We start from the raw sequence: 27,907 nt of genomic DNA on the forward strand, positions 1-27,907 counted from the left end.
CCCAGGGCTGAAATGGTTGCCACAAGAGGACACAGGTTTAAGATGCTGGGGAGTAGGTACACAGGAGATGTCAGGGGTAAGTTTTTTTATGCAGAGAGTGGTGAGTGCGTGGAATGGGCCGCCGGCAACGGTGGTGGAGGCGGATACGATAGGGTCTTTAAAGAGACTTTTGGATAGGTACATGGAGCTTAGAAAAATAGAGGAGTATGTGTAAGCCCTAGTAATTACTAAGGTAGGGACATGTTCGGCACAACTTTGTGGGCCGAAGGGCCCGTATTGTGCTGTAGGTTTTCTATGTTTCTATGTTTCTATAATTTAAATCTTGAATCATGCAATACACACTTAGTGGCCACTTTATTAGGTGCACCTGTACACCTGCTGGTTAATGCACATATCTAATCAACCAATCATATGGCAGCAGCTCAATGCATAAATGCATGCAGACACGGGTCAAGCAGTTCATTTATTGTTCATATGAAACAGCAGAATGGGGAAGAAATGTGATCTACATGACTTTGATCGCAGAATGATTGTTGGTGCCAGATAGAGTGGTTTCAGTATCTCAGAAACTGCTGATCTCCTGGGGTCTTCATGCACGCCAGTCTCTAGAGATTGCAGAGAATGGTGCGAACAACAAATAACGCCCAGTGAGTGACAGTTCTCTGCATATAATGCCTTGTTAATTAGATAGGTCAGGGAGGATGGCCAGACTGGTTCAAGCTAACAGGAAGGCAACAGTAACTCAAATATCCTCACGTTATAACAATGGCGCAGAGAAGTGCTTCTCTGAATGCACAACACATCAAACATTGCAGTGGGTGGGTTACAGCAGCAGAAGACCAGAAACGTACAGTCAGTGGTCATTTTACCAGGTACTCGTGGTACCTAACAAAGTGGCCACTGAGTGAAAATAGCAGGCCAGGCAGCATCTATAGGAAGAGGTACAATCGATGTTTCGGGCCGAGACCCTTCATCAGGAAGGGTCTCGGCCTGAAACGTTGACCGTACCTCTTCCTATAGATGTTGCCTGGCCTGCTACGTTCACCAGCGTTTTTTATGTGTGTTGCTTGAATTTCCAGCATCTGCAGATTTCCTCGTGTTTGCACTGAATGAAAGTTTTTTTCTTCTGCTGAATAGTTCAAAGCACATGAATAAAACAATGCAGTTTGGTCAGAGTTGTTTCTCTCCAGCCATGAAAAGTGCTCTTTTCAGATCACCTGTCCATTTCAATGAGGTTTCAAACCAGAACATGATGCGTGAGCATCCGTTGATGTAAGTAATTGATGAATTAATATCTTATCATGTTGGCCAACGAGAAAGACATGTTTATTAAATATATATCAGCTCAGGAGGAGTTCCAAAAGACATGGCAAATTAATGAGATACATCTTTATTATTGCATTAATGCATCCACTTTATTTGCATAAAATCATGAACAATTTGTGTTGAAGGCAACTTATGAGTTCCAAAACTGCATCAGTTGATGGGTGACCTGCATTGCTGTCAGTAAACTCACCAAACAAGAAATCACTATCTTGTTACGACCGTTTCTATTGTGGCCCATGAAATTGAAACATTGGCTTCATTAATGCCAAATTATCCAGCAGCATCAGTGTAGCACTGATAATGCATGCCTTATGGGCCGTATTAATGACATGATTTATGAAGCAGTGAAGGTGTGTCTGTTTTCACAGCAGAAATTAACTCTGTTTAATTAAAAATTAATAATTGGAATTTTATGTAACGTATTGATATGCCTAATATTAGGAAAAATGGTAAAAATTACTTAGTATGATATTTGTCATTTCTGAAAATATTTGTCTTTAATTTTCTTTATTCTTAATAGAGACTGAAACCTAGAACTATAATTGAAAATGATTTTGCTTTGCCTTGACAGTCCCTGCACAGCCAGCTTTTCTGAGAATTGGGAACTTTGCCAAAAACTCAGTGACTCTGATGTGGGGACCTCCAGCAAAACCAAATGGCATTCTGACTGGCTATTTGCTTAAGTACCAACTGAGTAAGTAGAAAATGCAGTTAAATGAACTATTTTACAAATTAACTCCATCTGCTTTATTTTATTGTATTGTACGAAATAGATATTGATGTAAATATAACTTTATTTAAAAACTTACATTTATATATCGCCTTTCTCAATTTCAAGATATCCAAAATACATCACAGCCATTTTTCCCCCACTGGAAGCCAGTTAGTTTGTGTGCTTAATATAATTTCTGGAACTTTTCTTTGAAATAATGTAATTTGATCTTAATATTGCAGCTAATGGAACAAATGGGTTGAACGTCAATGTCCCAATAGCTTCTCAGTACTGTACTCTGACCATTGACTGTAGGTGGTAGCATCTGAACTGATTTGTTAAACTTAGAGACAAGAATGTTTGCCTCATTGCAATAGCTCACAACAATTAGTTATTAATATTAAGGCAGTCGGTTAGAACAGTACAGAACAGGAACAGGCCATTCGGCCCACAATGTTGTGCTGAACCAGCTAAGAAGTAAATCAAAAACAAAACCCAAACGTTAATTGCTCCTATCTATACCATGTCAATTTCCCTCCTTCTTCCTTACATCCATGTATCTATCCAAATAGCTCTTCAAAGCCTCAAAATGTATTTGCCTCCACCACAATACCAGGCAGCACATTCCAGGCATCCACAACTCACAAAATAAACATCTTACCCCTCACATCCCCTTGAACTCATGCCCTCTGATATTAAAGAGATATTCCTGCCTTATCATTTCAGTATTCAGTCAACTTTCCCTGTTTTGTTTTAAATACCAGAATACAGAAAATGTAATTATAGAAAATACTTGGCAGGCCTTTAATAAGTTTACACACACTCAGGGCCATGGTATCACATATAGGCAACTCCCACGTTACAGCCATTTAGGTTAGGGAAGTTTTTCCTTATAGGATTCAAACTTCCTTTTTTTTTGCCATGTGAGGAACTACAGTAACCATGGCCAGGTCCTTAATGTAATCCCTCAGTCTTTACTGCACTTCAATTACCAAGTCACTGCAATTTAATCCATGATCCTTTGAAATCCTTCTACACCACCTTTCTCCCAAGAAGTCCAGTTAATTCCATCCCTTTCTTTAATATCCCCACTTACTGAACAATTCCCTAATCTACAAGCCTTGCCTGTAAGAGAAAATGCCTTGCAGATTGTCATCACTGTTAATAAAATATAATAGCTAAAATAACTGGTCCCAGAACACAAGCAGTCTTAAAACTCAAGCATATTTTACTTACTTATTCATAAGGAGAACAACATCACCCCCATCACCCACACTGTTCTGAAGTCTGAACAGAAAACTGTTACCTTTATACAGAATTGGACTATCAGTTATGGATATTGACCATTTGGTGATGTATATATGTTTGAATTGCTTACTTGCAAGATCAATCACCATTCACAGTAGTGGTGTTAAAAGTTAATCAAAACTTCAAGCTGACAACCGATGATATTTTGAAGTTAGTAAAGAAATTGTCCCTTAGTTTTTGGGTGTACTTCATATCCTTCTATTATTCCTGTCTTCTATGTTTCTGGCACTGTGTAAAGGAAAACTGTGTTCTTCTAGGTTGATTTTGCACTGCCATAGTCAATGTCACCTGTCCATCTGCAACAAGCAAGATTGGCTCTGAGGGACTCACTCCAAAGGTCTCCCTTGTCTGGGGATGACTACACATCGTTACCGTCATCCTTGGCTGGGTGTTGGCTTTAACCCTTGCCGACCTCAATTTCCACAAGATGTGGAGTACAGCATTGCACTCTGAGGCATCTATTCATATGTCATCAGACTGGAAAGCACGTAGCAAAGGAAAGACTCACCTGTGACTGACAAACCAGTAGACACAGTGATGTCATTTCCAAGTATTATTGCCTCACAGAATTGAGTGACTAGAAATGAAAATTGACAGAATGTGGTTTTATTTTTGTATCAGTTTTGTTCATCCCTCAGATCTATTGTTGGCCTCAGCTGTTAAATAACAGTGTTGATGCCTTTGTCATCACTGATAAAATCCATTAATATAAGAAAGAAACATCCCTATGATAGAGACAGCTTTCTAGGAACACAATCATTCCATAATGCAAGGATCACCTTTGTTACTAATGAGGATTTGCAATCTGAAAAACCAGTCCTTTGTTTGTTTTAGTGCTGCTGAGTCAACAAACAGAGGTTCAGGCCATGTTAGGGGTGGCGAGATTGATTACTGTGGAGAGTAGCCAACTGCAATGGGAATGGAATTCAAAACATGGTTATGAGTTTGTGCGATCGGCAGAGGTTATTTCATGAGATGGTAGTGCTCAGTCCAGGAAGATGGTAAGAGCACCATATATTCAGAGTGCCATTAAGGACTGTGCTAACTAATTAGTTGATGAGGTGGGACAAGGTATTGCTCTTGGACGGGGGGGGATGTGGTTCATCATCAGAGGAGGAGAAGTTGGGTGCACAAATCATTGTTTGGAGAGATTGACAAGGATCACAGGCTGTAAGGATTACTTTCTGTGTGGTTGGGCAATAGCAGGTGAAAGGTGAGATCTGTACGTGCATTACTTAAAGGGAACAACCTGCCTGAGGCAGGTTTTCAGCAGTATACTTGGCTTGAGGGCCAACTTGTGCATTAGTATCTCGTGAGTGTTGCTTGACTCATGGAATGTGGTGGAATATCATGCAAAATGGTGGAATAATCAGAGAGAGGAGAGAAAGAGGAGAGAGAGATATGTTTCTTTGTTGCAGGGCAGATGCTGTTTGGAAGGAATAAGTCTCGTCAGAAATAAATTTTATTTAAGTCAATAAGATCAAGGGAAGTGTACGCAGAGTGACCATTGTAGGAGTGGACTAGGGTTAAAGTGTGAGGCTTGGGCTCAACGGGCTTCTTTGTCTATTCATACATAGCTACTGTGCTTAATAATGGCGGCAGAGTTAGTAGTATGTTCTTTGTAGGTGGCAGGTGGCAGGTACCCGGGTGACTGCCAGGAGAGGGAAAGGGAAAAGGCAGCCAATGCAGAGTGCCCCTGTGGTTGTTCCCCAACTAATAACTATGCCACTTTGGATACTGTTGCGGGGGAGGATCTACTGAGAGAAGCTGCAGCGACCATGTCTCTGGCCCTGAGCCTTGCTCTGTGTCTCAGAGGAGTTAGAGAAGCAGACAGGAGGTTCTGTGGATGTGAAAAAGACACTTGGATGGTATTTTGCCTCCTAGGTGCCAGGATCAGGGTTGGCTCAAAGACCTACTCCTGCACCTATTTTCTATGTCTCAGATCAGGTTGACAGCATTCTATAGGGGAAGGGTGAGCTACCAGAGGTTCTGGTAACAACGACATAGATAAGAAAAAGATGGAGGTTCTGAAAAGAAAGTATAGGGACTTCGGTAGGAAGCCGAAAAGCCAGACCTCTAGGGTAGTAACCTCTTGATTGCTGCCTGTTCCATGCATGAGTGAGGGTGAGAATAGGATGATTAGGCAGATGATTATGTCACTGAGGAATTGGTGCAGGGGGCATTATTTCAGATTTCTGGATTATTAGGATCTCTTCTGGGGAAGGTATGACCTCTGCAAAGGGACAGGTTACTCCTGAACCAAGGGGGACCAACATCCTTGTGGGCAGGTTTGTTGGAGCTGTTGGGGAGAGTTTAAGCCAGTTTGGCATGGGAATGGGAAACAGAGTGATGGGCTGAGGATGGGGCAGTTGGTATAAAATAGATGCAGTGTGTAGTGAGACTGTGAGGGAAGATGGGCAAATGATAGGGCAAAATTGTAGTCAGTGAGATGAGTTGAATTGTACCTTGGGGACAAAATCAAAAAGGGTGATAAATACAGGACTGAAGGTATTATATTTAAATAAGATAGGTGATCTTGCAGCACAGTTAGAGATTGGCAGGTATGACATTGTGGACATCAGTGATTTGCGGCTGAAAGAAGATCATAGTTGGAACATTCAAAAATACATGTTGTGTTGAAAGGACAGGCAGGCAGGTAAAGGGGAAGGGTTGACTGTTGGTATAAATGAAATCAAATCCTTACAAAGAGTTGATATACGATCATCATCATCATCATCACGTACCGTGCCCAGTTTGAGCTTTGACTGCCATGGTCCACACATTCCTATTTCAGGTCAAGTGGATCAATTCATTGGTATTCATTTCCAGTCTCTGGCTGCTGTCTCCATCATCATTTGTCTTTGTCTTCCTCTTGCTTTCTTCCCTTCAATCTTTCCCATAATTACCATGCATTCTAACTCCTCTTTCCTAATTATATGTCTAATGAAGCTTAATGTGAAAAAGACTAAGGAGCTGGTGGTAGACCTGAGGAGAGCTAAGGTACCGGCAACCCCTGTTTCCATCCAGGGGGTCAGTGAGGACATGGTGGAGGATTACAAATACCTGGGGATACGAATTAACAATAAACTGGACTGGTCAAAGAACACTGAGGCTGTCTACAAGAAGGGTCAGAGCCGTCTCTATTTCCTGAGGAGACTGAGGTCCTTTAACATCTGCCGGACGATACTGAGGATGTTCTATGAGTCTGTGGTGGCCAGTGCTATCATGTTTGCTGTTGTGTGCTGGGGCAGCAGGCTGAGGGTAGCAGACACCAACAGAATCAACAAACTCATTCGTAAGGCCAGTGATGTTGTGGGGATGGAACTGGACTCTCTCATGGTGGTGTCTGAAAAGAGGATGCTGTCCAAGTTGCATGCCATCTTGGTCAATGTCTCCCATCCACTACATAATGTACTGGTTGGACAGAGGAGTACATTCAGCCAGAGACTCATTCCACCGAGATGCAACACAGAGCGTCATAGGAAGTCATTCCTGCCTATGGCCATCAAACTTTACAACTCCTCCCTTGGAGGGTCAGACACCCTGAGTCAATAGGCTGGTCCTGGACTTATTTCCTGGCATAATTTACATATTACTATTTAACTATTTATGGTTTTACTACTATTTATTATTTATGGTGCAACTATAACGAAAACCAATTTCCCCCGGGATCAATAAAGTATGACTATGACTATGACTATGACTAAGTTACATTGCCTTTTCATGATCTCATACATTATTTCTCTTTTTCTGTTTGCTCTGTTCATGACATCCTCGTTGGATATTTGTTTTGTCCATGATATTCTTTGCAACCTCCTCAAAAGCCACATCACTGCTGCTTCAATTTGTTTCCTCATGTTACTAGGTATTGTCTAACATTCTGAGCCATATAACATAACTGGGTAAACGTAACATTTCAGTACTCTGAGGCGGGTTGTCATTCCTAGTTTAGTATTGGTCAGTATACTCTTCATTCTTGTAAAGGTGTCTTTTGCCATCCCTATTCTTCTTTTGATGTCCATGTTGCACCTGCCATCTGATGTCACCCAGCTTCCTAAGTAGCAAAAGTTCTGTACTTGTTATATGTCTTCCCCGTTTATTCTCAACCTGAAGATAGGATTCTCCTTCTTTTTGGATATCACCATACATTCTGTCTTTTTGCAACTGATAGACCCATTTTTGCACTTTCTTCAACAACTATATCAATTAAGTTTTGTAGTTCTTCCTCCGAACTTGCAATTAACAGTGTTATTTGCATATCTGAAATTATTGATGTTTTCACTGCCAAGATGTCCTAAGATTGATTCCCAAGATGTCTCTTATTTCTCGTAATATTGTTTCATCATACACATCAAATAAATCAGGAGAGAAAACACACCCTTGTCTAATGCTGAAGCGCACCTTCAATAACTCCAAAAGACTGAAGTTGGGTAAAATACTGAAAGGCTTTTATTTGCTGTACAATACGACCTCCATGGTGAGTGTCTGCCCCCGGACTGAGGGGAAGGGGCAAGGCAAAACACCTTTATACAGGATTCTGTGGGAGGAGCCACAGGGGCAGTCAGCAGAGGGACGTGTCCAAACAGTTAACCCAGTTACAACATGTATATGGTTTACCACATTCACCCCTCCTTTTTTTAAAAAAGAGTCCCGCGGGGTGAAGTGACTGACAATATTTAAAACAAGTGTATTTACAGGTCAAGTCTATCAGGCAGTGGAGTCCGTCGCTGTGATCTACGTAACACCGGCGGTGATTGTATCGGCAATGGTGGTTGTGCTGGCTCCGGCCTGACTTGAATTGCCAGCACGTTAGGCATTGTTAATCCCTCGTGCGTGTGCATCGCGCCTGGTATGGGAGTGTCGTGTGGTGTCTGTATAGGGCTTGGAGTGCGCGGTGTCTCGTGGGTACAGGGTCAATAGTCACCACGGAGTGTTCAGGGTTGGGGCCCAGTGCTCCTGCGGGCGCCAAGTCGCTGATGGAGACTGTGTCCTCCTGCCCATCAGGTAAAACTACATAGGCATACTGAGGGTTCGCATGAAGTAAGTGAACCCTCTTGACCATCGGGGAGTATTTATTGCTCCTTGCATTTTTCCGGAGCAGCATTGGCCCCGGGGACGTCAGCCATGTTGGTAGGGTGGTCCCAGTGGTCGACTTTCTGGGAAAAGAAAAGAGCCGCTCATGAGGGGTGGCATTGGTGGCCGTGCATGACAGGGAGCGGATGGAGTGAGTACTCGTCGATAAGGTTAAGAAAGTACACATTGCAGTCGATGGAGGGAAGGGGGCCCTTAAAGTCAACACTCAATCGCTCAAAGGGGCGGGTGGCCTTGATGAGTTGTGCCTTTTCGGGTCGGTAGAAGTGCAGTTTGCACTCTGTGCAGACTTGGCATTCCCTGGTCATCATCCTGATCTCCTCAAGGGAGTAAGGCAGGTTCCAGGCTTTCACGAAATGGAAAAGCCGGGTGACCCCCGGGTGGCAAAGATCTACATGTAGGGCGTATAGCCGGTCGATCTGCGCCCTGGCGCACGTTCCCCCGGATAGGGCATCGGAGGGCTCGTTGAGCTTCCCAGGCCTGTACATGATGTCATAGTTGAAGGTGGAGAGTTCAATTCTCCACCTCAGAATTTTATCATTTTTGATTTTGCCCCGCTGTTGGTTACTAAACATGAACGCGACTGAGCGCTGATCAGTTAGCAGGGTGAACCTTTTGCTGGCGAGATATTGCCTCCAGTGCCTAATAGCTTCCACTATGGCCTGGGCCTCTTTCTCCACTGCAGAGTGCCGAATTTCAGGGCCTTGAAGAGTACGGGAGAAGAACGCCACTGGTCTTCCCGCCTGGTTGAGGGTCGCAGCTAGCGCAAAGTCGGAGGTGTCACTCTCTACTTGGAAGGGAATGGACTCATCCACAGCATGCATTGCTGCTTTGGCAATGTCCCCTTTTATGTGGCTGAAGGCTGCGCGGGCCTCAGCTGAGAGGGGAAATGTGGTGGACTTGACCAGGGGGCGGGCCTTGTCTGCGTAGTTAGAGACCCATTGGGCGTAATATGAAAAGAAGCCCAGGCACCTTTTGAGGTCTCTGAGGGTATTGGGAAGAGGGAGTTCCAACAAGGGGCGCATACGGTCGGGGTCAGGGCCAATGACTCCATTCTCCTCGTCACACCCAAGGATAGTAAGTCAGGTGGTCCCGAATACACACTTGTCCTTGTTATAGGTGAGATTGAAGGCTTTGGCCACTTGGAGAAATTTTTGGAGGTTGTTGTCGTGATCCTGCCGCTCGTGACCACAGATGGTGATGTTATCCAGATATGGGAACATGACCTTCAGTTGGCACTGATCTACCATCCGGTTCATTGCCCTCTGGAAGACAGATACACCATTCGTAACACTGAAGGGGATGCGCAGGAATTGATAAAGTCTGCCATCCGCCTCGAAGGCAGTGTAAGGGCGGTCCACCCGGCGGATGGGGAGCCGATGGTAAGTGGATTTTAGGTCTATGGTCAAGTACACCTTGTACTGTGCTATCTGATTGACCATATCCACAATGTGGGGTAGAGGGTATGCGTCGAGCTGCGTGAACCTATTGATGGTCTGGCTATAGTCCATGACCATCCTATTCTTCTCCCCGTTCCGAACAACCACCACCTGCGCCCTCCAAGGACTTGTGCTTGCCTCAACGACCCCCTCCCTGAGCAGCCGCTGCACCTCCGACTTAATGAAAGCTCTGTCCCCCCGCGCTGTACCTCCTGCTTTTAGTTGCCACAGGTTTACAGTCGGGGGTCAGGTTGGTGAATAGCGGTGGGGGAGGGATCTTGAGGGTGGAGAGGCCGCAAGTGGCGTCGGTAGTGTGGCAGTTGGCATGATGTTGGGTGGGATGCGCGGGTCGGTGTGTGTGTGTGGTCAGTAGCGGGGTACGTGACGTATCCCTACAAAACTGGGGATTTACAACAGTGATTGGTGGGAGGGGCCCATCATACTCCATTGTCACGCTTTTCAGGTGGCTCTGGAAGTCGAGACCCAATAGCACAGGGGCACACACAATTGAGGCATAACCAGTAACATAAAGTCTCGATATTCTGTGCCCTGCACCACTAGCGTCGCTATACAACCCCCACCCGGGTGTCTGTTGTATGCGACCCGGAAGCCATGGTGACCCTCTGACTTACCGGCCGTATCACGAGTCCGCAATACCGCACCGTGTCCAAGTGGATAAAACTCTCAGTGCTGCCTGTGTCAAACAGGTAGCTTGTCCTGTGCCCCTCCACCAGGATGTCCATCATTGACCTTGCGAGCTGGTGGGGAGCGCTTTGGTCGAGGGTCACGAAAGCCAGGGTTGAATCGCTGTCTTGGTCCAGTGCGGTGGGGTGCCCCGTGAGCACCTGTTAGTCGTAGGCAGTGGGAGGGGGTGCCGACCAAGATGGCCACCACCATGTCTCGCACGTGGTGGCGGCGTGCAGGGAAGATGGCGGCAGGCAAAATGGCGGCCCCCACGTCTCGCACGCGGCGCTGCTCGATCCCACTCACCGTTTGGTCTTACAGACCTTGGCGAAGTGACCCTTCTTTCCGCAGCTGGAGCAGGTAGCTTCTCGGGCCGGGCAGCGTTTCCGGGGGTGCTTCTCCAATCCGCAGAAGTAGCACTTCGTGGACTTGCGACTGGCGGCAGCTGAGGTCGATTCGTCGGCGGGTTGCAGGGACTCGCGACTGGCGGCAGCCGAGGTCGATTCGCCGGCGGGTTGTGGGGTCTGTGGCACCCATGAGGCCATCGGGGGAACGCGTGCCTGGAGAGCCTCAGAGTTATGCAGAGCGGCCTCCAGTGTGTCAGCAGCTCGATCGCCGAACTTAAGGTATGATCGGCTTTTTCCAACAGCTGCTGGCGCACATTCACTGACCTGGTCCCCATGACAAAGGCGTCTCACTAGGAGTTCTGCATGCTGTGCTGCCATCAGCTCCTGGCAATTGCAGGCTCTCACGAGTGTCCATAGGGCCTGGACGAACTCAGCACTTGATTTCCCGGGCCGTTGTTGCCTTGTCGCTAAGCGGTGCCGAGCATAGACGCCGTTTATCGGCCGCAGGTATTGTCCTTTGAGGGCACTCATCGTGCCGTCGTAGCTCGGCTGGTCTCTGATTATCGAATAGACCCGTGGACTGACCCTGGAGAGTAGAACTCTGCACTTCGCTACGGGGTCGGTCGCTTTAATCTCCTCTAGGTACGCTTCGAAGCAGGCCAGCCAGAGTTCGAAAGCGTTTCCAGCTTCAAGCGTTTGCGGATTGAGGTCTAACCTGTCGGGTCTCAGCGCGTGTTCCATGCTTTAAAATGTACAGCGAATAAAATTGAAGCGCAACTTCAATAACTCCAAAAGACTGAAGTTGGGTAAAATACTGAAAGGCTTTTATTCGCTGTACAATATGACCCTCCAGGGTGAGTGTCTGCCCCCGGACTGTTGGGGAGGGGCAAAGCGAAAACACCTTTATACAGGAATCTGTGGCAGGAGCCACAGGGGCAGTCAGCAGAGGGGTGTGTCCAGACAGTTAACCCAGTTACAACATTCATATGGTTTACCACAAACGCCTCTCTTGATTTTCGTAAACTGACTCATTTTTCCATCTATTCTTACAGCAGCAGTTTGTTCCCAGTACAGATGTCTGATTAGGCGGAGCTATTTCGAATCCAGATCTAGAGTTTTCTATAATATTTCAAATAACTTATTGTGCTTCACTTTATCAAATGCTTTTGTGTTGTCGATAAAACAAACAAACACATCTTTTTGCACTTGAATAGCTCGTTTTGATAGTATCCTTAACATCAATATTGTAATCAGAAGATGGAAAATCTTAAGAGTTAAGAAACTGCAAGGATAATAAGACCCTGATGAGAGTTATATACAAGTCTCCAAACAGGATGTGGCATATAAATTTCAACAGGAGATAGAAAAGGCATATAAAAAGGACAATGTTGTGATAGTCAATGAGGAATTCAATATACATGTAGAGAGGGAAAATCAGGTTGATGCTGGATTCCAAAAAAGGGAACTTATAAAGTGCCTACAAGATGGCAGCTTCTGGTTTAGACGACTAGGTGTAAGGCAATTCAGGATTATGTCTTGTGTAATGAACCAGATTTGATTAGCACCTTAAGGTAAAGGAACCCTTAGGAGGCAGTGATCATTGGAGTAAAGGGAATCACAGAGACTTGATAGAGGAGCTGGCCAAAGTGGATTGAAAGGGGAAACTATCAGAGTTGACAGCAGAACAGCAATGGCTGGAGATTCTGGGGCAATTTGGAATGCACAGGATAGATACATCCCATAGATTATGAAGTATTCTAAAGGGAGGATAAAACAACCATAGCTGACAAAGAAAGTCAATGACCGCATAAAAGGAAAAGAGAGGGCATATAATAATGCAAAAATTAATGGGAAGTTAGAGAACTGGGAAGCTTTCAAAATCCAACAGAAGGCAACTAAAAAGCTATAAGGAGAGAAAAGCTGAAATATGGTGGTAAGATAGCCAGTAACATAAAAGAGGATACCAAAGATTTTTTTACATATGCAGGTGTAAATTGGACAAGAGATGTGAGAATTGATTTTGGACTGCTGAAAAATGATGCTGGAGAGGTAGTTATGGGGGACAATGCAATGGCGGATGAACAATAAGTATTTTGCAACGGTCTTCACTGTGGAAGACACTAGCAATATTGCAAAAATGAGAGGGTGTCAGGGGGCAGAAGTGAGTATAGCTATTATTACTTAGGAGAAGGTGCTTGGGAAGCTGAAAGGTCTGAAGGTAGATAAGTCACCTGGACCAGATGGATTACACCCCCGGGTTCTGAAAGAAATCATCAAGTTTAAGATAGCGCTGGTGAAGCAGAACGATGATTTGCTGGTAACAATCGAAACAAACAAAGCTGTAAACTTCTGTATTAATCACACTTTTTCTCAGATACGATCATTGCAATCAATAGCTTGTAACTTCCCTTTCTGAGTTGAGCTTTTGAACTGCCTGTACGACTTGGCATTTTTGGGGGATGAACTGAATTCTCAAAGGTACAGTATATTTGTGGCATGATGTGCATAGGCTGAATTGAGGTGGCGGGCCAGGGGCCTGAGAGCAAGGAATATGCCAACGTTTGGCCATTGCTGGAGCGGACTTGGAGGTGATTTGATGCTGCAGATCTGTGGCAAGGCGAATGGAGGCAGGACAGAGTCGAGATGACAGGCCTTGGGCTTGGGCTTGAAAGTGAGGAAAGACCCATGGTTTGACCAACTTAAGAGCCATGCCAAATTGGAAAGGTTGGGTACAGGCCAAATTGAGGTAGTGGGGACCAGACCCGAGAGCGTATCGAAGTGACAGGCCCGAATCAGTGAGCGAGTAGCAACCCAAGGATGGATGATTTAAGTGCTGGGCCAAATTGAAAAGGTCAGGGTGTTGGGGCTGGAGGCAAAGGGTGGGTCAGTTCAGCTCACTGCTCCACGAGGTTTACTGATCTCTGAGCTTAACTGAGGCTGTGGCCTGCAACTAATAGGCTCCCGGATAGACTACACTGATGACTGGCTTTATGGCTGTGGACTTGCTTTCATGAACTTTAGTTATGAATGTTTGTTGCTTACTTCTATTGTTTACACGATTTGTTTTTTTCTGCACAAGTTTTTTTTGTTTTAATGGGTTCTATTGGGTTTCTTTGTTTTGTCACTGCTTCTGAGGGGACATCTCCTCCCTTACTACCATTCAGAGCCCCAAATAGTCTTTCCAGATGGGGCGACACTTTATCTGAGAGCCTGTTGGCATCATCTATAGTATCCAATGCTCCTGACAACGACTGTTTCGTCAAGCACCTTTGCTCCATCTGCCATAAAAAGGGGGGTTTCCCAGTGTCCCCTCATTTCAATTCTACTTCCAATTCCCATTCCAACAAGTCAGTCCAGGGCCTCCCGTACTGCCACAATGAGGCCACACTCATGTTGGGACGACATCGAGGTGTAGTGGTCAGCACAACGCTTTACAGTACAGGCAGCTTGGGTTCAATTCCCAACGCTGGCTGTAAGGACGCTGTCTCCATCACTGTGAGGATTTCCTCCGGGTGCTCCTGTTGGCTCCCACTGTCCAAAGACATACCAGTTGGTAGGTTAATTGGTTGTTGTAAATGGTTCCATTATTTTGCTATCGTTAAGTTTGTGGTTTGCTGTGCGACATGGGTTGAAGGGCCGGAAGGGCCTACTCCAAGCTGTATCTCAATTTAAAAAAAACACCTTATATTCTGTCTGGGTAGCCTCCAACCTGATGGCAGAACATCGATTACTCGAACTTCCGGTTAGTGTCCCACCTCCTTTTCTTCACTATTCCCCATTCTTGTTTCCCTCTCACACCTTCACTTCTTACCTGCCCATCACCAACCTCTGGTGCTTCTTCCCCTTCCCTTTCTTCATGTGTTTTCTATCCTCTTCTATAAGATTCCCTCTTCTCCAGCCCTTCATCGCTTTCTCCAATCAAATACCTAGCTCTTTACACTCCCTCTCCCCCCTCCCAGTTTCCACTATCACCTGGCACCTTGTACTCCTTCCTCCGCTCCCCCCACCTTATTGTGACTTCTCCCCTTCCTTTCCAGTCCTGATTATGGGTCTGGGCCTGTAACTTCGACTGTTTACTTATTTCCATAGATGATGACTTTCCCACTGAGTCCCCGCAGCATTTTGTGTGTGTTGCCTGGGAATGAAAGGATTAAAGTTCAGTATGAGAAGCATTTGATGGCTCTGTGCCTGTATTTGCTGGAGTTTAGAAGAATGAGGTGGATTCTCATTGAAACCTATCGACTATAGAAAGACCTAGATAGAGTGGATGTGGAGAAGGTGGCTTCCCAATAATGGGTGGGTCTAGGACCAAAAGACATAGCCTTAGAATAGAGGGTCGGCCATTTAGAAAGAGATGAGTTCTTTCGTCAGAGGGTAGTGAATCTGTGGAATTCATGACCACAGATGTAGGTCAAGTAATTGAGTATATTTAAACAGTGGTTGTTAGGTTCTTGATTAGTCAAGCTGTCAAAGGTTACGAGGAGAAGCAGGAAAATGGGATTGCAAGGGATAATAAATTGACCACAATGGAACGGCAAAACAAACTTGATTGGCCGAATGACCTAATTTGCTCTCGTGTCATATGTCTAGTCGTTGGGTTCCCAGGCACCTTTGCCTATTTGTGTACTAGATGGAGTAGGCAACGGAAAAACTGCAGGCAATGTACAACCCACAGTAAATCCCAACATTTTTAGATTACTGTATTAGATTATGAGGACACGCAGTCTTCTTTTATTGTCATTTAGTAATGCATGCATTAAGAAATGATACAATATTCCTCCGGTGTGATATCACAGAAACACAGGCAGACCAAGACTGAAAAACTGACAAAAACCATATAATTATAACATATAGTTACAACAGTGCAAGCAATACTGTAACTTGATGAAGAACAGGCCATGGGCACGGTAAAAAAAAGTTCAAAGCCTCCCGGAAGTCCCACATCTCATGCAGATGGGACAAGGAAGAAAACTCTCCCTGCCATGCCCGACCACAGTCCGACTCTGAGTCGTCTGAAAACTTCGCGCCTCCGACCAGCCCTCCGACACCGAGCACCGAGCACCATCTCTGCCGAGTGCTTCAACCCCAGCCCCGGCTGGCAGCAGCAGGCAAAGCCGAGGATTTGGGGCCTTCCCTCCGGAGATTCTCGATCGCACAGTAGTAGCGGCAGCGAACCGGACATTTCAGAAGTTTCTCCAGATATTCCTCCATGTATTTGATTTAGAAATGCACTTGATTTGAAAAACATTTGATTTAGTTTTCAATTTACTGGGCAAAAACTTGATTCAATATCCAAGCAAATGTCATTTAATACTTGGGAGACAGAAGAGATTATATGACAAAGTTGTTGATTGTTGTTGTGATTGCAAAGGGAAGGGAAACATAATGAAGGCAGATCTTAAGGAGGAGTCATTGAAAAAAATAACAGAATTGTTGAAAAAAAAGACTCTTGTCCAATAAAAATAATGGTCAATTAAAATCATGTAAAATTGCTGAACTTCAAGTTGAGTCCATGAAGTGTTGCAATGAAAAATGATGTGCTTTGTTTTGAGCTTAAGTTGTGCTTTGCTGGAACAGGGTGAAGCAAAGTTCAGAACAGGAGTGGAATGTGCAATGAAAATGGGAAGTTCTCTGAAGCTCTGGGTCTTGCCTGCAAACTGACTCTAGCGTCCTGACATGTGGTTACTCTATTTCCATCACATTTTTTGCATAAAAAGCAGTAATTATAATACACTTGAAAGATGAGCAGGGACATTTTTATTTCATTTGAAAGGTATTTTTGGAGATCTAGGTGAGAGAAATGTTAAAAGGCAGATTTCACCCCTACGGGATGCTGCTATCAGAAAAAGCAGATTGTTGGGATCGATTGGGGAGTAAACTATTGTGCAGTAGAAGGAAAGGATCCTTTGAAATGCTGAAAGCAGAGGGAATGTTAATGTGTGCTTGCTAATGGCATCATATTCCACATGGTGGACATGGCAGTGAATAACTCTTGGATGTGGTTACTCGTGGGATGGATGGTGATGAGAAGAACAAGCTCCCTGTGGTTCAGAGAGGAAGAATATGGGAGAGTAGATCATATTCAGTGGAATTGACACAGGGACTAATAACTCCCCTGAATTATCCAAGCCATCAAGGGCCGGAAGCCAAGTTATGACCAGAGTTCTTACTGAGCCTGTTATCAGTTGTTGAAGATACACTTCAGATCTGGAGATGCTCATTAATGTCCACACGTTGGTAACTCTAGAAGGTCGATAGAGAGTTACATTCTGTTTAGTTTTGATCATTAGCACAAGTTAGGGGTGCAAAGACCACCAATGCTTTGTCTTCATAAGACCATATACCATAAGAGAGAAGCAGAATTAGGCCATTTGGCCCGTCGAGTCTGCTCCGCCATTTCATCATGGCTGATCCAATTTTCCTCCCAGCCTCAATCTCTTGCCTTCTCCAGATATCCCTTCATGTCCAGACCAATCAAAAATCCACCAATCTCAGCACTAAATATACATAAAGACATGGCCTCCACAGCTGCCTGTGCTAATGAATTCCACGGGTTCACTACTCTGGCTGAAGAAATTCATCCTCATGTCTGTTCTAAAAGGATGCTCCTCTGTTCTGAGACTATGTCTTCTGGTCTTAAGTTCTACCATAGAAAACATCCTCTCCAAATCTGCTCTATCAAGGCCTTTCACTATTCAATAGGTCTCAGTGAGGTAACCCCTTATTCTTTGAATTCTAATGAATACAGGCCCAGAGCCATCAAATGCTCTTCATATGACAAACGGTTCAATCCTAGAATCATTTTCGTGAATGTCCTTTGAACCCTCTGCGGTTTCAGCACACTCTTTCTAAGATAAGGGGCCCAAACTTGCTCACAATATTCCAAGTGAGGCCTCACCAGTTCTTTATAAAGTTTCAACATTATATCCTTGCATTTATATGCTAATCCTCTTGAAGTTAGTGCTAATATTGCATTTGCTGTCCTCACTACAGACGCAACCTGCAAAGTAACCTTTAGGGAAATCCTGCACAAGGACTCCCGGGTCTGTTTGCACCTCATTTTTTCCATTTAAAAAATAGTCAACCCTTTCATTTCTTCTACCAATATTCACCATATATGTACCATATATTCACTGCTCTCTGTGTGAAAATATATCCCCTCAAGTCTCCTTTAAATTTTTTACACTGACCTCAAACCTATACTTTCTATCCCTTACAATGAGCAAAAAGACTGACCTCTCACCTTATCTCCATTCCTCATGATTTTATAAAAATCTATAAGGTCACCTCTCAGCCTCCATTCCTTCAGTCTGTCCTTGGAACTCAAGCATCAGCACCTGGCGATATCTTTGTGAATCATTTCTGCACCCTCTTCAGTTTACTGACATCCTACCAATAGCTAGGTGACTAGAACCCCACCAGTAACTGCTAAAAATTAATTGATATAAGCCATTCTGTGGTCTGTTGAATGCCATTCCAAGGGGTTGCTGAATGAGTGTTTTGTGGATCCTGTTTAGGATGGTCTGCAGAGTGTGCAGTTCCTCAGTGAAGTCTTGTATTTGATTGCTTTTTATTTATGCACAGCACAATTATCCAATCTTTACCTCAACAGAACTAGCATATATGCCATCGGAAATATTTTATGCAGTGCATGCTTTAGCAGGCATTTGTTTTACTTGAGAGAAACTGTTTCCATCTTCTTGCAAGTATCACTCAGTATGGGCTTTGATAGCTGCCAGGGCACCATATATTCTCTGCTTATGTTTCGGCTTGCTGATGGCTGTCAAGGTGCAATAACTGATCCAACTGGGCCTAAAGCTTTCTATACCCACCGATCTGAACTTCCCACTGCCTCTCAAATGCTCACCATCTGTTCCTTGATCACCAGGTAAAAATTTGTGAGGGCAACGTTTTGGAGAGCATTAGCAGACAGTTGAAAGGCTGGAGTAATACACTGGATGTCACAATGCACAGCTTTTCAGATATGATGATATTTTTAACTTGCTTGCAAGCACTGAATCCATATGCTTTTCGTGACTCTTTCGTGACAGCCTGCTATTTTGTTATCTGGAGCAGGCTTCTTCCTTCCATTGGCAATGATTGTAATGAGCATGTCCAGCTTTCAAGCTTCATTTTGTTTTCCAGTAAAGAGGCCACTGAACCTTGGGTGAGCTTTAGTGCATTTTGAGCTCTTTTTCTCCATGTAGTTAACTACAGAATCAATCAAATCTGATGCTTGCAATGTGTCTTTAACTAGCAGAGCAGAAATTTTGCTGTGCATTCCTTCATTTGTCCATGCTGTTTAATTGGGGGACGGACCCAGGACGAATGCTTAATGCTGGGACTGGGTCAAAGAGGCTCCAGCAGAAACACTGCTGAAAATTGTCTCCTTGCAACTACCCACTCTCCAGCACCATATACACTAAGTGCTCACCTTATTAGGTACAGCTATACACCTCGTTAATCTAAATATCTAATTAGCCAATCACGTGGCAGCCACTCAGTGTATAAAAGAATGCAAACATGGTCAAGAGGTTCAGTTGTTGTTCCGACCAAACATCAGAACAGGGAAGAAATGTGGTCTAACTAACTGTGTCTGTGACTGTGACTGTGGAATGATTGTTGGCGCCAGACAGAATGGTTTGAGTACCTCAGAAACTGCTGATCTCCTGGGATTTTCCACTCACAACAGTCTCTAGACTTTACAGAGAAGAGAGTGAAAAATTTAAAAAAAAGCATCCAGTGAGCAGCAGTTCTGTGGGCAAAGTGCCTTGTTAATGAGAGAGATCAGAGGAGAATGGCCAGACTGGTTTAAGGTGACAGAAGGTGACAGTAACTCAAATAACTATATGTTACAACGGTGGTGCGTAGAAGAGCACCTCTGAACACACAACTCATCAAACCTTGAAATGGATGGGCTACAGCAGCAGAAGATAACAATCATGCACTCAGTGGCCACTTTATTAGATACGGGAGGTACCTAATAAAGTTGTTACTGCTCGTACATTTCTTATTATCTCCCTGACTCACTCTATAAGTGCAGTGCAGTGTTTGGAATGGACCTTGAATCAGATGACAGGAATTATTTGAGACAAGGCTAAATGTTTAGAGAGGTGGGACTGCGATTACTTGCTTGGTGGGCCGAGTATCCACCCTTATTTATGTCTTCTTTGTGGTAATCTAGAATTAAAGACTTAGTAATTTCTCACAGCTAGCATTTTTAAACTGAATATCTATGGACGTGCAAATTTAAAAAGCATAAGCATTTTGAATTGATCAGTATACTAATACGAATGCATTGACTTTAAAGGTGGCATCTAATAGTATAATAGCTAATGACAGTATTTCTCATGAAACAAGGAATCATTTCAAATGTAAAGACTGAGCTGTTATAATTTTCCAAATTGGCAATTATTCTTGAATAACTTCACTTTTAAACTTGTAATCACTATGAGAAATGAATCCTACAGAGTCCAAGATTTTGAAATTAAAAGGACAATTCTGAAAAGCAGGTGATGTGTCTTGTTATTTTAAAAAGGTCCTATTGTAAGAAATCAACACAATGAAATAAATTCTAATCAAATCCATTCATAAGTCTTCACCACGAAGTTTTCTACAACTGCTCCCCAAGGCTTTAAATGGCAAATTATGCTGCATAGCTGTTTCTACACTTTCTCTTGTCTGTCATTTCAAATCAGGGTCAGAATTCCCATGAATATCTGAGAGTACAGCACCATTTCCTAAATCACTAATCAGAAAAACTCAAATGATTTAATGAGCAACCAATTGTCAAGGATTGCATGTTGGAGGCTTTGATCATGGCAGGAGTAGTGACATGTGACAGGGAGTGTCAAAGACAGAGAAGCCAGTAAGATAGAAACTCTATTTCCTTCTGTACTTATGACAGTAGAGGAATATTGCAACAGAAAGCAAAGCCCTGCTGCATCTGTTTTTCCACTGCAATTCAAGAAGCTCATTATATGAATTCCCACCACTTCCTTAAGGGGCAGTCCTGAACAATACTGGGATTGCCATCCAACTCACCACATAATGGGCTCAGTGCAACCTGAAGCTCTGTGGATCAGACCAGGATTTGTTTTTCTTTTCAAAAACTCCAAAAGATACTGAAGACAGAGGTGATCAAAGCAGATGCTTACTCACTTGAGATGGCATCCTGCCACTCTCAGTCTATACCAGCACAGTAGTGTCTGAAACATTATTGTATTGTCAGGGATGCAAAGCATCTTCTCCAGATGTTGAGACTGATCCATCATCAGCACTCAAATGTGGTTATGGGCAGATAGAACACCCACCCTTTCTTCCTTCTGTCTTCCGCACTCAGTCTTTAGAACTTTGCTGTTATACTCACTACTAGTTCCTCTGACTCAATTATCGTCCCTGCCAGAGTCAGTGGCTTTCACGGACAGAAATCTAGATACCTAAACCAACAATCTAGAACTCATAGACTATTGTTGCAACAATAAATTTAAATTAAATTATCAAAATGTAATTAAAAACAGGAATATTAATGCCTACAAACTACCAAATTGTCATATAAATCCAGCTAATTCGCTAGTATCCTTCAGGGATGTTTAAGATAATTTTTATAGTTTTCAGTTTTACAGACCATAGTTCATTAACACCCCATAATGACGGAGTCTCTGTTCATGGAATTGCATAGGTGTATGATCTTGATGTACATGGAGCACAAGACTGGACTTGCAACCACCAGTTGATTGTAGCGCAAACAACAGTGAATTACACAAGAAACAGCTTATTAAATAGAGAAAATGGAACTTATAAAGAAACCATTGCAACTGTTCTCAATAAATGCGGGATCATTTTGCTAAAACAAGGAAGTAAGTGGAGCACAGTCATAAATATTCTGTTCTTCAATTCAATATTAATCATTGTCAACAATACAATTGCCTAACTTGATTGACAATGGCATTTGCTAATCTTTTCCACACTAGTTTGGAATAAGTAGCCCATTATTTAATAGTTTTAGCAACTTGAAATTGAGAATGTTCTGAATGACCTATTACCAGAATTGTAAAAATTATTTTCAGAAATTAAATAATATATTGTTACAGTTACATCAGTTATTCCTTTCCAAATCCTCGTGATGGGCTATTGTGAAAATTGACACTATGTTGAGCTGTTCACAGAAATTCATAATGCTTCTCATAATTGGATTTGATTTTAGATTGCATACGGATGTTTGCTAAATTAAAGCAGAATGGCTGCAGGGCTAAAACAAATTGCAAGCAAATAGTCTAATTCTCCAGCTGTCACTTGAATACCAAACATTATCTTCAAGTAATGTTATTAAACCAGACAGAAACTTGGGTCGATTTATAGCATCCATATGAAAAGCTATCAGTCTGTATTTCTCAATGTTACTTTGCACAGCTTGGCAAATTGGGTCAGGCTTTGTCACACATTCCCAACAGATGCTTGTCAGCAAAATATTACAAAGGTTGCATTGAATGCGTGGCAAATGAAATGGTAGTAGCTAAGTTAGGTGAAAGTACAAGCACACACATAATTTTCACCTGCCGATAATGCTTAAGATTGCCTTTTGCAATTGTACAGCTCTTACAATTTAGATCAACGAGATGTAATATTGAAAGTTGCAATGTACTTAAAAGGCAGGTCCATTCCTCTTTGGATTTCCACAGATTCAAGGATGTGTGAGTCATGCTTCTGATGATTTACATTGCCTCTTTTTTGAGGTCTCCTACATTTAAAAGAAAATTCTGTGTGAATTTTAGATCATTGAGATCTTTTAATTATATTGACTATCAGACTTCCCCTTTCCAAGTTTCTTGATCAGTGTCTAATTTGATTGATTTTTGCTCTGGGGCTGGAATGACAGCATCAACTACTGTATCTTTAATAACTTTTCTTTATGAAGTCATCTATCAATGAAGTTTCATTTACTTTGCTTGCCAAGGTGTTCAAGCAACATTATATATGAAGCAGATAATTTCACTTGCAAGTCTTCTATCTATTAAAATCCTCTTTTCTCTGATGTAGTATATTGATTTGCATTGATGGAGTGGTAACATAGAAAAGATGGAATTATCCAAACTATTAGAAGCCTTACCAAAGTGGAACAAATATAAAGTCATGTTGTATGGTCATTTATATTTTTAGCTGTAATACTGCTTTTCTTCTGAGTACTTATGAATCTCTTGATCTGTAATGGCACTGGCATTTCTTTCTCCTTCTATAGCATTTTTACAAAAGGTTATTTACAGTAGAAAGGCAATATAACTTGTTTGTAAAAGATCATTACCAAAAGTTGAACGCAAGAGCTATTTAGACATCAGAGTTGTCAATGGCTGAATTACTGTGGCATTTCCAAAGTAGCTGAATATCTGCAAAGTGCTTTTCAGTTTACATTTGTATCAGCCAAATCCATATGACACTTAGTTACACATACCTTAGAATTCAAAATCTTTATTTCTTTCAGCAAAGTCTCTGAAACCAGATTCCCACTAGAAACAGTAGTGTCTTATCTGAATATATTAGTCTACCTTTACGTAATTCAACTATAATGAGCTCTTTGGATTCAGAATAGCAGAATGTTTTCTACGGTGAATAGTAGACTGGCCTGCATACATTGCAAAAGGATTCAATGGATTTATACTTTAAGACTTTCTTTGTTTAAATTACTGAAAATTAATCATTTCCAGGATGTCCTTTAAACAAATCTGAGATTATTTAAATTTGCAAGTCATCTTATTTTTAACAGTGATGTCCTTTTTTGTGCCTGTTCTTATAGAGAAGAATAAAATGCAGATTTCAACATTTAGTTTGTCAACAGTTGCTGAGGAAAATATGCTGTCTGCATGCATAATACATTAATGCTTTGTATTTATATGGAAGGAGTGTGTGTGTGTGTGTGTGTGTGTGTGTGTGTGTGTGCGCGCGCGCGCGCGCCTATGTGTCCATGTGCGTGCGTGTGTGCATGCGCATGCATGCCCGAGGGTGGAGGGATGGTGTCGTTCAGGGGGATAGTTGGTAATGCACTTCAGTTCTGAATTTTCTAGTTGATCATTTTGATACATCTACAGTCTGACTTCTCCCATGGAATAACATTTAAAATTGTGACTTATTTTGTACTTTAGAACTTATCTCTCCTCCCTGTTCCCCACTGTACAGTATGAGGTATTTTAGTTAAGATGTCAAACCACATTTCCACATGGCTCTTGGATAGATAAAAGGTCCCAGAACACCATTCCAGTAAAGAACAGATGAATTTCCAGTATCTTGGTCAATATTCATTGCTCAGTCCATGTCACTGAAATAGATTATTTGATCATTGCTATTTTACAGTTTCTGCCATTTTCTATATTGTAAGAGTGACTGCTGAGAAGTATATCATTGGCTGTCAGTCTATTTGAGATGTCCTGAGGGCTTTAAGGGACTTGGCAGTATCAAGGTATTTCTACCATAATCTCTCTATCTTTCTTTCAAAAAGCTATGCAGAAGTAGGTCATCTTGGACTTCTTTGTGCAAGTTTACACAATTCAATAAATGTATTAAAGGATGGAATTTTTGGAAGATTTGATCTGATTAAAACTAAATATCCACAGAATCTCTTTAGAAAGAAGTGTAGGTGTTTCTGAAGTGCTGGTTGGCCCACGGAAACTAACTAATAGGATTTCATGAGATATGCCAGTGACATTAAACCCGATTTTGATTCTGATTCCCTCTGCCCTCAATGTTGCACCAAACTTTTAACCTATTCTAAGATCAATTTAACCTTTCCCTCCTTTATAGCCCTCCATTTTGCTATCATCCATGTACCTATCTAAATGTATCTGCATCTACCACCGCCATAGCAGATGGATATTGATCAGTAGACAATAAAACATAATTTAGAATGATTGATGAAAGAACAAGTCTCACGCCCTCCTGTTAGTCGGAGACTCCAATTTACTACTGCTCTGGAGAATCTCAGAAGTCCTTGGTACTGATTGCAATTCTGATTTGAGGAAAAATCTAATGATTTTGTTCACTGCTCGCACTTGATGTAATAAAGAAAGCCTGTGCTTCTCTTCTAATCTACACATTCCAGTCAGCTACAAATCTAAAACTATTTCTTACTGAATTTTACGTTGTCAACTGAACCAGTCTCACTGGTCTCCGAGAAAGAAACAGGTGATCTTGTTATTTCATATTTCTTAATGTCTTGTGGCTGTATGATTCAAGGCCTCGTGGAGCTTATGAATCAAGACCTTTTGATTCACTTATCTTTCAGATTTATATACCTACTTACTGTGTTGACAGTAGATTGACTACTTGACTTTGAGGAAATACATTTCTAACAATGCCAGTCCGACACATTCACTCCATGAAGTGAATGCTGATGTCACTCTCTTTCACAGAAGACCCATGCAGAAGATATTCATGGTTATGCAGAGAATTGCCAGCCCGAATAAAATCCTCATCATACTACCTAGTGGAAGTTAGCACTTGAACTATGTGCCTTGTCAGGAAAATGACTAAATATTCCTTTATATATTGCAAATTTTGTTCTTCCATCATTATTACTATTCATCTAATTCCAGAACCAAGAACAGGAGCACAGTAAGTACTTACAAGCAAAGGGTATCCTGAGCTGATATCATTGTCACGTGCAGAAGAGATCAGCTAAAGTTAGGCTGTTTTCATTGCAACAAGGACAACTGAATGGAGACCTAATTGGGGTGATTCTAATGTATGAGCCAAGATCCGTGGATCCTGTTTCCTTTGGCAATGAGGTCATAACCAGATGAAAGACAATTTGCTGGGGAAAGGAGGAAGAAGCATTTTGGCCCAAAATGCTGGCAGAGGTGGAAACAGTTATTGTGATTTAAGAACTACTTAGGAAACTGGGACAAGGGATACCAGATTGGATTTAACCTGAAAAAGTATGGTGTTGATAAGTTAAACCAGGGCTGAACTTACAAATAAATGTTAGGGCTCTGGAGCATACTGTATAACAGAGGAACCTAAGGTACAAGTCCTGGAGACAGTCCTTTCCCAAAACATCAACTGTTTATTCATTTCCATAGATGCTGCCTGACCTGCTGAGTCCCTCCAACACATTGTGTGTGTTGCTTTGGAGTTCCAGCTTCTGCAGAATCTTCTATGCTTTTACAAGTACAGAGTTGCTCAAAAATGGTGACACAATGGACAGGATTGTGAAGAAGCTATTTGGCATGTTTGTCTTCATCTGTTGGGGCATTGAGTACAGAGCTAGAACATCATGTTACAAGTGTTCAAGTCTTAGGTGAGATTACAGTTGGAGCTAGAAGTTTACATATACCTTAGCCAAATACATTTAAACTCAGTTTTTCACAATTCCTGACATTTAATCCTAAAAAAACACTCTCCATCTTAGGTCAGTTAGGATCACTGCTTTATTTTAAGAATGTGAAATGTCAGAATAACAGTAGGGAGAATGATTTATTTCAGCTTTTATTTCTTTCATCACTTTCCCAGTGGGTCAGAAGTTTACATACACTTTGTTAGTATTTGGTAGCATTGCCTTTAAATTGTTTAGCTGAGGTCAAACGTTTTGGATAGCCTTCCACAAGCTTCTCACAGTAAGTTGCTGGAATTTTATTCCATTCCTCCAGACAGAACTGATGTAACTGAGTCAGGTTTGTAGGCCTTCTTGCTCGCACACGCTTTTTCAGTTCTGCCCACAAATTTTCTATCGGATTGAGGTCAGGGCTTTATGATGGCCACTCCAATACCTTGACTTTGTTGTCCTTAAGCAATTTTGCCACAACTTTGGAGGTATGCTTGGGGTCATTGTCCATTTCGAAGACTCATTTACAACCGAGTTTTAACTTCCTGGCTGATGTCTTGAGATGTTGCTTCAATATATCCAAATATCCGCAGTTGGGATGGTGTTCTTCAGCTTGCAAGCCTCACCCTTTTTCCTCCAAACTTAACAATGGTCATTATAGTCAAACAGTTCAATTTTTGTTTTATCAGACCAGAGGACATTTCTCCAAAAAGTAAGATCTTTGTCCCCATGTGCACTTGCAAACTTTTGTCTGGCTTTTTTATGGTGGTTTTGGAGCAGTGGCTTCTTCCTTGCTGAGCAGCCTTTTAGTTTATGTCAATATAGGACTCGTTTTACTGTGGATATAGATACTTGTCTACCTGTTTCCTCCAGCATCTTCACAAGGTCCTTTGCTGTTGTTCTGGGATTGATTTGCACTTTTCGTGCCAAAATAAGTTCATCTCTAGGAGATAGAATGCGTCTCCTTCCTGAGTGGTATGACGGCTGCGTAGTCCCATGGTGTTTATACTTGCGTACTATTGTTTGCACAGATGAACGTGGTACCTTCTGGCATTTGGAAATTGCTCCCAAGGATGAAACAGACTTGACATCATTTTCTGACCTCAATCTGATAGAAAATTTGTGGGCAGAGTGTTCCGGTGGTGTCATCATTCGGAATGGCAGCTTAAATCAACAGCTCCTCCGGAAAAACGCATATTTTGCCCCATAACTCCATCAAATACAAGATCTTGCAAAAATATCTGAATTGATAAGGAGAGCAAGAATGGGGAAAAAGAATGGAGATTAAAAAAAAAGCAGCACTGTGGAGCCTATGGAAGAGAGAGGTACAGCGCGCGGCTCTCCTACATGTGCACGTGGCGGTGAAGCTGACGATGGGCCTCGTGCAGGCGAAATGGCAAATATGATAAGGATTCTGGAGGAGATGAGGGAAGTCCAAAAATATATAAAGCAGCAACTCAATGATATAAAGTCGGAGCTCGCCAACGTCAATCAGAAAATACCGGTGGCAGAGACCCGAATTGAGAAGGTGGAAGATCGCGTGTAAAACGTGGAACAGATACTAAGTAAGACAACAAAATATTAAATCAACAGGAAAGTAATTTGCTTGACCAGGAGGGAAGATTGCGATGGAAAAATATCAGGGTCTATAATGTTCCCGAAGGAGCGGAGGGATTGTCGATGATAGGCT

General features: G+C 42.5%; 1 protein-coding gene across 2 annotated transcripts in view; it reads left to right on the forward strand.

The window, feature by feature from the left end:
* chl1b (cell adhesion molecule L1-like b) overlaps positions 1–27,907 on the forward strand; it is a 945,006-nt gene that overhangs the window by 771,418 nt on the left and 145,681 nt on the right. For both annotated transcript variants that reach the window (XM_063067891.1, XM_063067890.1), the window contains one exon: positions 1,898–2,020. In XM_063067891.1, coding sequence (XP_062923961.1) covers positions 1,898–2,020 — 123 coding nt within the window. The remainder of the gene's footprint in view (positions 1–1,897; positions 2,021–27,907) is intronic.

Source organism: Mobula hypostoma, chromosome 15 (genome assembly GCF_963921235.1).
Source record: "Mobula hypostoma chromosome 15, sMobHyp1.1, whole genome shotgun sequence".
Lineage (NCBI taxonomy): Eukaryota > Metazoa > Chordata > Chondrichthyes > Myliobatiformes > Myliobatidae > Mobula > Mobula hypostoma.